Source organism: Callorhinchus milii, unplaced genomic scaffold (genome assembly GCF_018977255.1).
Source record: "Callorhinchus milii isolate IMCB2004 unplaced genomic scaffold, IMCB_Cmil_1.0 Scaffold3, whole genome shotgun sequence".
Taxonomy (NCBI): Eukaryota; Metazoa; Chordata; class Chondrichthyes; order Chimaeriformes; family Callorhinchidae; genus Callorhinchus; species Callorhinchus milii.
Genome location: NW_024704744.1, coordinates 12,290,122 through 12,304,634, shown reverse-complemented (window position 1 = coordinate 12,304,634; position 14,513 = coordinate 12,290,122). Strand labels below are relative to the sequence as shown.

The 14,513-nt window shown below is 39.3% G+C and overlaps 1 protein-coding gene across 1 annotated transcript in view; it reads right to left on the bottom strand.

Moving 5' to 3' along the window:
* Positions 1-9,499, bottom strand: part of sntg2 (syntrophin, gamma 2) — a 198,154-nt gene extending 188,655 nt beyond the window's left edge. Inside the window, exon 1 of the mRNA XM_042333369.1 lies at positions 9,431-9,499. Coding sequence (XP_042189303.1) covers positions 9,431-9,499 — 69 coding nt within the window. The remainder of the gene's footprint in view (positions 1-9,430) is intronic.
* Positions 9,500-14,513: the final 5,014 nt, after the last annotated feature.

Below are 14,513 nucleotides of genomic sequence, written 5' to 3'. Positions count from 1 at the left end.
GATTTTGACTGGCAATCTGCAGGTCAGAATAGCAAGGATCCATTCTATTATTGGCTCTCCCTGAACGTCTGTTTTTGGAACCCTTTTACCTTCACAGCAAAGACTATGTTCATTGCCTGAACCGGAGATGTGATCTCTGTAGAGGAGAGGCAGCACTTTGGCTTGCTGCTTTTCCTCCTGCACCATCTTGAGTGGCTTCATCTAGCAATCAGCCTGGAAGAGGTCTGACATTCCACCCAGCTTTAATCTTGTGAAAGTCAGTTTCAAGGCAATGATGTTCCTGTGAGTGAAGACTGGTATTTAGACTCAGGTTCACTGTATGAAGATTAAAAAAAGAGAATGTCCAGAAACCATTCAGTCTATCAAGGTTCTTCCTTCCACATATTGCATATCAATTTGCTTTATCGAACACTTTAATTTATTTATTTAATCTCCTAAGGGAGGTTTGTGACACAAGTAAAGTATTAAGATTGATCGAAGGGTGCGGAGCCCGTTTAATAAACAACTGGATGCTGTGATGGTTGGATTGCTGTTTTGGAAAGTTTAGAGAAAAATTCTTCCTCTGAACCAATCACAATTTCCAAACAACTGACTTAGACAGAATCATATTCCATAGATATTTGACCTGCGACATCTACACTCATCATTTTCAATCCTGTTCTTAACTATGTATTGATCCATTAGAAGCATTGATTCTGATTTGTAAAACAGAAAATTGATACCTCATTACCTTATTTTACTGGGAAGTCATTCACATACCCTCCACTTTCTTGAAAATACATTTTCCTGATCACTAGTCTGGCTCGAGGCTTCCTAATTATGTCATTTAATTGCATCTATGTTAATCCAAAGTCTTGTGTGCTTTCAAGACATGAATTGTATCCCCTCAGTCTTTCCAAATGCCAGTAAATTAATTTATCTGCTTCTCTGCACTCAATTCCAAGTTAAATTCCATGAATCATCCTTACACTGTTGTCAGAATCCATTCCAAAGTATAATATCCTTTAGTAGTCAGGGTGTCAAAAATGACACAATATTCTAAATATGAAATAAGCAAGGGTATAAGCAAAGAGTTATGTAGGGCTAAAGCAATTGGGCTTGACTCAAATTAAACACCATTGTGATACATGACAATATCCATCTGATATTCATTGTACTCACCTCAACAACAACAATTTGGATTTATATAGCGCCCTCCACGCCGGGCGTTTCAGAGCGCTTCACAGTAATGGATCCCGGGGAGGGGGAGGAAGGTGACCAAAAGCGCGGACGAAAAGAAAGGTCTTCAGCAGAGACCTGAAAATGGGAAGGGAGGGTGTGAGACGAGGAGGAGTGGCTGAAGGCATGGCCGCCGAGGGTGGATTGGAGGACTCGGGGGACGAGGAGGAGGCCAGATCCGGAGGAGCAAAGGTTGACTCACGTGACTGAATGCTCATTGATACTTTGAATGTCAAACTTAAAAGTACACACTAAGGTTCAAGTGCAAACATTAATGATCAGCTAATGGATGGAATGTTGTTCAGTAGTCCTGTATCAAAATAATCAAAGGATTCTGGAAGGCTGATGCAAAATGTATGAATTTCTATAGATTGTTCTCAAACAATGTATTCAGGTCACTAAATTCAAGATTACAAGCCAATTCACAAAATATTTAGTAACGATAGTCTCTATAAATGATACTCAATGAGAAACGGACGGCCACCTACAAAATATGCAGTGATTACACATTACAGTAAATCATCTGAAGGGCTTTGAGAGGTCCTGCCAATGTGAAAGGCGCTATGTCAAGTGTAAAGATTATTATTAAGATCACTGTACTTTTTACAAGCTTTCATTAGGAACATTCAGCTATTACTGTTGTAAGTGTTGAACATAAACCAAATGTTTCACCCAAATGTGAGGATAGGAATACCAAGAAACAAATAAAGAAAGCAACATTGCATAAATGACTGAAACTACAATATTTTATTGATATGAACTAGGCTATTTATTCAGTCAAAACTAAATCGCAAAACACGTTTCTCTTTACAAGAACAAACAGCTGGGAATTGAGAATTCAAATCAATGGGACTTGAAGTGTTTTGATATTCAATTTGAAGTAAATTATGCAACAGATCAATTCCCAGCATTTTAGTAGGCAAAAACTATATATGCAGGGATAATGACGATGGTAGAGTAGACTGGGGAATAGCAACCCAATGACGATGGTTTGAAGTAAACTGTGCAACAGATCAACTCACAGAATTTTAACATGCAATGAAATGATATGTAAAGTTGCATTTAGAGATGGTAAATTAGATTAGGTAATAGAACTTTGTAACAGTCAGTACAACTAAGCCACTAGTTCCTTCGACTCATTTCTAACCATCACCTCTTAGAAATAGTACTTACTCCACAAGTACATCTGGTGGAAGACAAGTAAGGGTAAATTGCACATAAAAGAATCATCTTAACTTGAAAATGTTCCTGATTCACTGAGTTACCTCTCTCAGTAACAAAACACTGCACTCAGAACAATGAACAACCATTCTGTAATTACAATAACTCCTTAAACCATTCTGTATGAATTTACCATTTGCACTGCATCATGTTATTTAGCAGATTTGCTAAATGAACTTTATGCCCAGCCAGCCATTCCTTATTTCTACTGGCAACAGAAGTGTTTATAAAAAGGTGCACCTTCAATAAAACATGTTATGTTTCGCTCAAGAAAATAAAATGTAGGAAATTTAACCAGCAAATGCAATACTGAATGAAAGTAGCAGCATGGTCCAGTTGATATGCCAATGAGTAGCCATAATTTGTTTTTCTGTTGATCATTCCTTTGGTCAAGTGAGTAGATATCAGCACCCTCTAGTGGACTAGAAAAATAGTTTGTTTTGCATAGCAGAAATAATAGTTCTATTATCAAATACAGCAATGTACAATAATGTTTTTCCGAGATTCAAATCTGCACCATTATCGTGCCTCTTAATTAATTCTGCCAAAGTACAGTATTAAGAGGGCGACCTTTTCACAGTCAATATTGATTTAGGTCTGAGAGGGCATAAGATTGGCTCACCCTTTGATGTTCTTCCTCAATGTTGTGACTCTCTCTGCTAGTGGAATTAAGATGAAGGCTATTAATATGTAGAGAACTGCAGGTACCAAGCCATATCCTTTCACTGCCAACATTACAGAGTATATCTTCCAGAAAGATTTCATAAGGTGGTTTGGATGAAGAAAGGTAGAGAACACTGAGAATGTATATTGTCCACAATCAAAATCATTAATTGTGTGTGTGTGGGGGGGGCTTGCTAATTGTACAAATCAGAAATCTTGTAGCGCAGTGTTAGCGGAAAGGATCCGGGTTTGATTCCTGGGCAAGCGAAATCTTACGCAAGTTTCCTTACTCCACACACTCCACGTAAAATCTGTTTTATTAATGTAGGCTATTGTGAAATAAGCATTGCCTCATGTTTTGCACCTAATTGTTTAACTGCAATAGATCTAATGTTTGCTGTAATAGAGACATACACGGGTGCATTACATGGTTTACATGTCATAATATTGCAGCAGGAACAAAGTGCGTCTGAAACACCACTACCACCTCCACCCCCTATTGAGGTAATAACATCCTTCAATCTGTTAATGTTGATTTTACAATAAACTGTGAACATGGATGACGTACATTATGATACTGAGTATAAAAAAAACTCCTATGTTGCTAATCAACTTGCTTCTTCAGCCGAAGGAAGACAAGTGAGCCTGTGTTATATGACGATGTAATTGTAATTAGTGCAGGTGGTTCCACAGTGGGAAGTGATTGACATTCCTGGAGGTTTTCAGAATTTGTGAAGTCTTATTTTCTTTAGAAACAAAGGTAAAGGGGGAGGGGGTGACATCACATTATATAATGTGACAACACTCGATAAACTGAAGGGAAAGTAGCTTTTGCTCCTTGTTATGTTGCTTCATACTTTGATTTATGACTGGATATGATGATTATAGCCAGTCAGACTCCAGTAGTACCACAACGCACACTCTGGGTTCCCCAAACCATGACTCTTACTAACCCGTGTCTAATACTCTCCAGATTTAAATAATAGGGTGCGTCTCCCCAGAGAGTGAGAGAGAGTATGCATTCCTCTCCAGACACAGGGAAATGTTCATGTATAGGTGACATACTTATGTGGGACTGTCAGTCTGGTTTGGAAACTCTTAAACACCTCGTATGTCAAACACCCATCTAACCAAAATAAAATGACAATCTAAGCAAATAAATGATTAAGATCTGTGGGAAAAAAAGAATTTCACCACTAGACGGTACATAGATACAGCTATTTTGATGTCATTTCATATTCACATCAAATTGGAAGTAAAAAAATCTTTACATGCCATGTTTACAGTAGTAAAGGGGAGCTGAACTGTCAGCACAAACAAAATCAGACAATTCCCCATTTGCAAACATTGAAATACTGGAAATTTAGCAAATTTTAAATAAATGATATCAAGGTTTCACATTCACACTTGAATTTGTGATAGTGAATTAACAAGAGCCGAAGCAGGCTTATCTGACATCCACCCTCTCGATCCCATGCCTGCTCCCTTTGAAAAGTTTTCCCAATCTACTGTGTTACAGCATATGGACCCCACTGCGGCAGCTGAGACAAAACAATTACTTGAAACAAGGTAAAGAAACAAATAAACAAAAAAACTTTACATGCTATCAGTGTGCAGCTCTCGTTACAGTGTTTCATGTATAAACATTTTTCCTTTTTTTGTATACGTGGCAAGATAACATATTTACTGTATATAATGCTGATTCAGCTAGAAAATAGGTAGCATTTGGTTAAGACAGACAGATATAAAAATGCAGAAGGGTTTTGTCTCTTGCCATTGTATTTCTGCTCATAAGTTATATTTCCCAGAGTCGAGCAGGCTAAGCAGTGATCTGATTAATGTGTTTAAGATAACAAGAGGAATAAAATGGATGGAGAGATGGCTTCTTCTCACTGGTGGAGTGTTGCAAAAACAAGACGACAAATGAGACTTAAACTGGACAATAGTCAGATCATTTCTTCACACAAAGGGGTGTGAGGATTTGGAATTCACTGCCCTCAAAATGCATATTGTAAAATTGTTTGGGTTGTGTAAACAAAGAATGATTTTGCCCACAAAATACACTATCAGTGCACTTCATAATATATTCTGTGAAGCACTTTGAGACATCTCAACAATAAGGCGACATATCAAATGCAAGGATTATTATATTATTTAAAAACTTGGATAGTAAAGATTTGGCCGAGGAAAAATGCAATGCATGGTAATTATTGCACCATTGTAAATTACAATCCAAAGTGTTTTAATAATTATTGACATTGTCTTGACCTGAACAATAGCCACACACACACTTTTTTTTAAATAAATCAAACCATCAACGTGAAATACTTTTTAGGAGTTTGATTGTATCCAAACTCTAGTCTCACTGGATTAATTTTGAAAGTATACTCTCTAGTTCTGAGCAAATGGACTGAGTCAAAACTGATTTTGTGCATAGCATCTCTCCCTCTCAGCATCTTAAAGCAACATTAAGCAAACTCTCACAGCTTGGTTCAGTTGATAGCATTCTTGCCTCTAGATCAGGAGGTTCGATTACCTGCTTGAGTCTGGGAAAGTGTTGCATTGTTGGATGTCCTCTTTTTCATATGAGGCATTTACAACAACTTGCATTTATATAGCACCCTTCGTGGAGGTGTCCTGAGCGCTTGACAGTGGCAGAGTCCGACACCGAGCCAGGGGGAGAGGGAAGGCGGGAGGTGACCGTAAGCACAATCAAAAAGGAAGATCTTTAGGCTGCATTTGAAAATAGGGAGGGACGGGGCAAGACAGAGGGATTGAGGGAGAGAGTTCCAGACAGACACTGATGGTGGAACGGAGTGGACGAGGGACAAACAGGAGGCCGGAGCCAGCCGAGCGGAGACAGCAGATGGTGGAGTGGGGGGGTAAGCAAGTCAGATAGGTAGGGAGATGCGAGGGCATGAAGGGATTTGAAAACGAGTAAGAGGATTTTGTATGTGGTGGAGCTGGGGAGACGAGTGAGGAGGACATTGGAATAGTCCAGACAGGAAGTGGATGAGGGTTTGGGCTTCTTTGGTTGTGAGGTACAGACGAAGGCGGACAATGTGACGGAGGTGGAAAAAAGTGGTCTTGGTCAGGGAACGGATGTGGGGTAGAAAGGAAAACCCTGGGATTCAACCGGACGCCTAAGTTACGCAGAGGTTCTGTGAGTCTGAGGAAGCGCTTGGGGAGGATGAGGAGTTCAGATCCGCAAAAGAGATGACATTGATGGTAGCCAAAGTGTATTAAACCAAAATTCCATGTGTATTTTCTTCAGATGAACATTAACATTCCATGGTTACTATTTGACAAGAGAAAGGAGTTTCTCCTGATGTCCTGGCAAACAATTCCCATGTTATTTGGTCAACATCCCTTTCAAAGCATTTTCAGCAATGTTTGTCTATGTACACAGTGCTAACTACACATTATAAGCATGTTTTGAAAGCAAATTCTCTGAATAACAGTTAGATGTTGAGTCTTATTGTTGTACTGGTATAATAATAATCCTTGCATTCAAAACAGCACTTTATCATATCGTCAAAACATTTCAAGGCATTTTATAGGTTTTACTGTGGAGTGCAGTGACGGTATTTTGTAGGTGAGCGTAAAGGATGGTAGATTTTGGTTAAATTCATGATATTTCACATCTAGTGGAGGGCAACCACTTCATTGTGGGTCACTCTATGCTGATCCTATGCACCTCCTACTGGTGAATGATAGAATTGCATTAGTTTATTTATGTTGCCAATTGGACATTGGGTCCAAGGTGTTGCATGGTGCTGGGAGACAGATGTATAGCACAAGTGGAAACAATGTAAAATATCTAAAAAAAATCCAAATACCAATGCTCGGTTCATGATCTTATAACTCAATAACAAGCCTTATATAAATTGTTGAATCATTTATTCCATGACAATTTATTCATTTTACAGATTATTCAAATATGCCATCATTTATTTGGTAGAATTCCCAATAAGATAAATCTCTGTGAAGTTCCATACCCATTTCCATGGACATTTAGTCAAGAGGAAATATTGTTAGTAAGTCAATCAGGTAAAAAGTTAATCAGTCTCAGAAGCTTTCCTTGCTTGAATATATTGTTTCTGCATGCAAACTTTCCTTTTAGCAATAATGGTTATTTTCGAGGGGAGAAGTCAGGTATTCAATTCTGCCAAAACACTCATTTTACAGAAATGTTTTTTTTCTTTCTCAGTGACCACATTGCACCTTATAACTCACAAGTGTGTGATGAATGAGGCAATATCGATTGGATTTGGCTAAAGAGCACCAGTTTTCAAGGTTATCCTTTGGAGGGTAAAGAAATCTCATTAGTAAAATCTCCCTGTTGATACACATGAATAAAGACTGGCAGTGGGATTCCAACACAGTGTCTGCCTTCCCCCTGCAGAGCCCTGCTGTGCTCCAGATTAAGTACTTGCATGTCAAAATATTACATGCAACAGTCTTTTTAAAACTGCTATCAGTCTGTCACAGTCCTGGGCAGAAATGAATTTTGCACTGAAAACTAATGCACAGAATCAATCTCATCCTCTCAACTTTACCAGCTGTATTTTTTAAAATATAAATACTGTATCCCTCACAACAAACAGCGTACATGCACTAAATATAGAAGAATGATAGCGATAAGGTGCTATATCAAATGCAAGAATATTATTATTACTGTTATTATGAAAGACAAAGTCCCCAACATCTGTCTGCCTGCCTGACATCTTGCAATATTTCAAACAGTTTTGCAGTTAGTTTAAATTTATTGCAGCCATTCACAAGTTCTCTCGCTCCCTCCCTTATTCTGCTTCATACCCATCCCCTTCCCAATAAAAGAAAAGATTTGAGTCATTAGAAAATTGAAAAGATTTATTTAAATAAAACTCCTGATCATCAATTGGAGTTGAACAGTCAATCCCCTGCTAGTGCTCTGCTCACTGAATTAGTGCAACTGTGAATTATTTTTTTAAAAAAAACACATCTATTGACATGGTTATTTAAGATACCAGCAAGAGGTTTGAGAGGGCAGAAGCTGAGTTTTTTTTTTGTCTGTTAACTGGATCAACACGTTACTCCTGTAGCACATTCAGCAAACATGGAGAAAGGGGGGAGGGGGAGAATCAGCTTTACTGAATAGTCACCACAGTCCATCCATCATCTCTATTCATCCAGCACATCAGATTTTTGATGTAGTGTGCAACATTGCCATGATCTGTCTGAGAACGTACACGTAGGCAATTGTCAGGGATTTTTTTTTGAAGAAAAACACAAACCCAGAGAGACATCAAACTACTGCCCATCAAACACAGTTACAGCAACTCTTGCTAACGGTACAGAAAGATTGTGCGTCTCCATACAAACGGCGTTTACTGCAGTTTTCATAGGTCAACGTTTGAAGAATTAACAATGCACGTTTCTGCTGTGGAGTGTTTACAGAAAAATCAGACAAATTCACAAGAATTTTTGTCCTTTTTGTTTGGTCTTTTTTTGAAAAAAGTCCTCACAGAGCAAACTTGGCTAGATTTGCACAACAACAACTTGCCCTTAAAAAGCAGGGAGGGTATAAGTGCAAGTTGTTATTGTTGTAGACTGTTCGTTTACTTTCTGTGTTGAAATCTACTCTCAGACCTCAGAGTTAACAGAAGCTTTTCATGAGAGTTTTCATGAAGAATCTTAATCCATTGCAGCTTCTCGCAGACTATACACACTCCCGAATGCGCAAGATCTGACTTTAAACAGCAGAAAGTCAATTTCTTAACATTTTAATTCTCTCTGAGTTATGTCAGCTCAATTTTGAGTTAATGTGACACAGTACCTCTTAAGAAAAAAAACTGATTTCTGACTATTGAGTTACAAAACAACTTTATTCTCATGTTGCCTCTTCTCCTGGGTTTTAACCATTCATTCAAATGATTCGTTATTACAAAAAAAGTAAATTAAAGTAATCATGTCATGAGACAACACTTGAATATCTGATTTCAAAGTGATCTGCCCTCTGCTCTTGACCAAACAGCAAAAAAACAAAATACATTAAGCAGAGATTTCACATGAACAGATGCCAGGCACAGACAACACAGGTCAGCTCTGAGCCATCTCTTCACATTAAAACAAAATCCAGCCATGGAAACCGAGTCACTTACTACCAAGGAATATGAGTTAAATCTAGTGAGCAACATAAAGCACAGGGGGGGGGGAGAAAGAAAATGAATGACCACACAAGAAATGAATCAAATTTGAAGCAGATTCCTTGCTAATCTGCAAAGGTTGCAATGTCTAACTCGCAGCACGATATATATGCAAATAAGAGATAAATTAGTGTACTTGCCCAAGTCGGTACAAGAAGGCTGACAGGGCGTTCAAGCAGTGGTGGAAGGTGCTTCCCTGTAACGTTCATTTCCCATGCAACTCGAGGCTTTGAGTGGAGTGCACAGGCTGGCTTTATAAGTCATTTATACAAGTGCCCAGTTAATGAAAGGCTGTGGATCCTTTAACCCAGGTTGAAAACAAATGAGAGAAGACGCTCAGAGAAAGAGAGAGAGAGAGTGATGGAGAGCAAGGCTCAGCCTGCTGCTCTGATTTGAGACAGAGAGAATTGATGAGATGGTCCCCTGCTGCCAGTAGGATGGCGTCAGAGCACTTAGTTGACAGAGGTTAGTTTTGCCCACGGGTAATAAGTAGAGGGAGAGAGAATCAGAGAGATGAAGGGAGGAGAGAAGTCCACACTGTATAAGTTCATTAACTCCTGAGGGTCTGCTGCTGCTGCTGCTGTAGGCTAAAGCTTCTGCTGCTGGTAGCTATGTACTTGTGTTCTGCTCTGTAATGGAAACTGCATCCAATGCAGCCTCTCTTGCCATGTAGCAAGTTACTTCTCCACCTGCTGGTTGTTATGAAACACCTCTTATGGCCAATTGAAGTGAATTATAGGATTTTTTTCTCTGGCTCTGCTGTTGCAATCAGGCAGGGCTATTAAGGGTCCAGTTACAGTGGGCAGTGACCTGGGGGAATTCTGATACCAGTATTTTATTCGGGTTATTCGTGAATGAAGACTGTCTTTCTTTTGACTTGTCATTTCTATTTCTTATAATAATAATCCTTGCATTTGATATAGCACCGTATCATGTCTTCAAAATGTCTCAAAGCAATTCACAGAATATACTGTAAAGTGAATTGACTGAAATATTTTGTGTGCGAAATGTCACAGACAATTGTGCACAGCAGTGTCCCACAAACAGTCGTGGATTAAGTGACTAAATTATTATTTTTTTAAAATATATTTTTCTGAAGGGATATTACCCCCCCGGAAAAACAATCCACCAATCAACTAACAACCAGGTTCTGACTTACTGCTAGGTAAACAGAGGCGTGTGGAGTGAAGAAACTTGCCTAAGGTTTCGCCCTGCCTGGGGATCAAACCCAAGTTCTCTTGCTTGCGAGGCGAGTGCTCTGCTGTGCGGGGCTCACAGCTCAGCATAGGCCGAGGGGTGGATGGAATGGAAAGAATGACAATAAATACATATTCCACAATGTGTGTGTATGTGTCCAGCACTGCAGTTTCTCAGCTGGTGGGCTGGGTGAAAGCTTCTGAACATAATGTGCTGAGGAATACTAATGGGATCCCACAGAAGCCAGGTCAACAGTGATTAGACCTCCTGCCACGTAGGATTTATCGTTATTTGCATTTGTGAATTACTTGCTGGCTTCATTAGCCTTTATAAAGTAGATCTAAAGAAGCGGAGCTGGCAGAGAATATTTATGATGCAGTAATGTACCTAGCGGTGTAACAATATGCTGCGAGGTTATATGTCAAGCAGACCCATACATTTTCTAAGGAAATGTGTTCGTAATTCACTTTGAATGACCTGCACATCTCATACCTACATGCTGGTGTAATGCATTTCAGCAGACTTTCACAACATTTCAGCTGCTGCTCTTTTGGCTGATTATAGTAAATCTTGTTACCTCAAATGGTTGTGTGGAGAGGGCTGGGGTATAATGCCTCTCAGCAGAGTAACTCTTCTTAATATGAATGGCTCCTATCTATAATAATTGTTGCATTTGATATAGCACCTTATCACTCGCTAAGATGTCTCAAAGCGCTTCATAGAATATACTGTAAAGTGAATGAACTGCGTAATTTGTGGCCGAGTGCTCTACCCAATATGCTACAGGACTCCACTATCTCTGAGATTTGGGGGCTCCTTTGCAGTACGCAAAAGGTTGATATCACAATTGTTTGCAAATACATGGTGCAATTAACATGAGTCGCAATGGAATGTTTATCCCATCACTTGTACTGGATCTAATTGTTTTCCTCTCCTTGTTTTCCATTTTGCCCTCTTCCCCAAACAATAACTTGCATTTATATAGCACCCCTCATGCATTCCAGAAATCTTACAAGAGACTTGCTAAGCACTTGAAGAGAGTGCCTGTTTAACAGGAGAATAATAATAATCCTTACATTTGATATTGTGCCTTATCACGTAGTCAAAGCATCTCACAGTGCTTTGTGGGATATTCTATAAACTAAGTGATATGATATATGTATTTTGTGGGTGAAATGGGGAGTTTTTTGGACAGGCTCTGAACAAGTCAATAATAATAATCCTTACATTTGATATAGCGCCTTATCACATCTTCGAGATGTCTCAAACCGCTTCACAGAATATACTGTGATAAGATTGTCATGGAAAACAGAAATCTTTCAATGCATTTTTATTAGTGATTTTGTTTTGGGGTGGGGGGGTGTTAACTTCAATTTTTTAAAAAAAGTAGAGCGAGTTTAATTTTTTTTGGTGCCTGACATATGCAGAAACCCATCACCATGTTTAAAAGTATGCAAATTAGACTAAATGCCACCTACACATGTGAATTTATTTGTATCTCTAGTGGAATGCACATGCTGCTTATCTAATTCTGAAGAGTATGAGATGTATGTTGGCAAGAGCGGGTTACTGTGCTGGGATGGCTAGGATGGTGTGCAAAGTTAACAGGAGCTGAGTGGGTGGAATCCCTGCCCCCAGTGACTCATCTTCCCTTCCAAGTCCTACTGATAAGCCAGACTGGCTGGTCTGTCATCACTACCTGGAGTAGTGTGGACTCGCCTGCCTAAGGAACCAGACTACAGAGACCAAAACTTGTAATGAAATATCAAGCTCCGCTTGGCTCTTTGTCATTCCCCAAACAGTTGTGATCCTCACCTAAAAGGATGCCACCTCCAAGTAAAAATGTTTGAAAAAAGAGAGCCAAGGAAGGTGTGAGTTGTCAGCATGAAGCTGATCAAAATAATGTGCTTTACGTGGTTGTGATCAAACGAACGAAGGTTTGCCAAGTACTCTTCCATGAAGGGAATTGGGTTGAAAAAACACCAGTTTGGAAAATGGAACCATAAGCATGTCTCACATTTGAAAAGGCACTTTGGGAAATAAAGTTCATCTCCTCCAGAGAACCGTATATATCTGAAGTTGGCATAACCTCCATAGGGTTCACTTTACATTCTAAGGCATTTTTCTTGATGTGAGGTGCCATTCACACTGTTTTATAAAAATAATAATAATCATCATCATCATTGCATTTGGTATAGCGCCTTATCACTTTGCCGCAACGTCTCAAAGCACTTCACAGGATTTTAGTGTCAAGTGTGCTGACTGTATATGTGTATTTATTTCCCCAACAAGTGCTTGATCATTCACTTCATGGCTGTTTGTGGGATATTGTTGTATGCAAATTGACTGCCCTGTTTGCCTACAATACATACAGTCATTACACTCCACAGTAAAATGCTGAGAAGCAGTTTGAGACCTTTTGACAATGTGATAATGTGTTATATCAAATAGAAGGATTATTCATTTCAACTCCAATGCTCCATTAATAGGCTCCCTTCTTGTTCTGTTTCCTACTGACTGGCCATTGCAGTATACTACAGTATAACTAAACTGGAGTGGCTGCAGTTTTATCAGCTCAAGTCAGCTCTTTTCATAACAGAATAAAACAAAATCAGACAAATTCCTAGTGGGGGAAAGAGGTTACCATTGGAATACAACAATGCTAAAATCCTTTCAAATCAAGTTGAAATTATTATACATTATTAATGTACCCAAGGTTACAAAGAGGGTGAACAGATACACTACTGCAGGATTCTAGCACGCAGGGACCTGACTTACATAACATGCATGTTCCCAGGAGTATGTGTGCACTTTATTTTTCATTTATTTTTCCTGGGTCTTGATAAACCTTTTTGAACAGGAAAGAATACTTTCAGATAATAATAATTCTTGAGTGTGATATAGCATGTCGTAGAGATGTCTGAAAGTGCTTCACAGAATATACTGAAAAGCACAGTAATTGTGTATTTTGTGGGCAAAACGCAGGAGCCAGTTTGCAATTTTCCACAAACTGCCATGGAGTGAATGACCAAGTTTATTTGGGGGATTGTTGGCCAGGACATCTGGAGAAACTCCCTTCTCTTTCCAAATAGTGCCATGGGACCTTTAGTATACACCTGATAAGGCAGAAGGGACCTCGGTTTAACATCTCATCTCAGGACGGCACCACCGACAATGGAACACCCCCCCAGCACTGCATTAGACTACGTGATTCCAAGTCTCGACATGGGGCTTGAACCCACAACCTTCTGATTCAGAGGTGAAAGTGTGCCAGCCTGACACACAAGCCACAACAGTAGGTCAAGAAGATATAGGTTCAGGGTTGTGTAGAACATTTACACGTTTACAACAGATGCCAGGAAGTATTTCTTTACACTGAATGTAACCAACAGCTTGGTGTTGTAATGAGAAGGGTGGATAATCTGAAATGATGAGTTGTTATGAACTTGATAGTATAATGGCATTAAGTGGAATGGCGAAATGACAGAACATTGAAGTTAAAAGATATGCAAAAATCTGCTGTATAAGGGAGGTGTGTGGGAGAGGGGATTAGGAGAGATTGAGGCTCTTGTGGAGTGTATACATTGGCACGGAATAGTTGGGCCAAGTGGACTAATTCCATGCAACACAGTCTATGTGATTCTGTATAATTCTATGCAACAACAGGTTGCATTTATAAAGCGAGTACCATGAATGCCTTAAAGCAATTAACAAACAATGGTAGAGAGAAGTAAAGGAAAAATTAGGGATGTTGGTCAAAATGTAAGCTTTTTGGAGGATTTTGAAGAGGGTAAGTGAGGTGGAGACATTTTGGAAGCCAGTTCCACAGAGCAGGGCTCAATAAACAATGTTTAAGAAGCCAATTAATTGTCTAACTGGAATGGGAGCATTTGATGAAATGTGAACCTCCCACAAGATGGGATTGTGTGATGGTGCCTGTCCTCATACAAAACACTGCTGTAGAAATAAAATTAGGATTCAACTGCGAAGAGACCCACAGCGGCATTTGTTCTGTGCATACTCAGC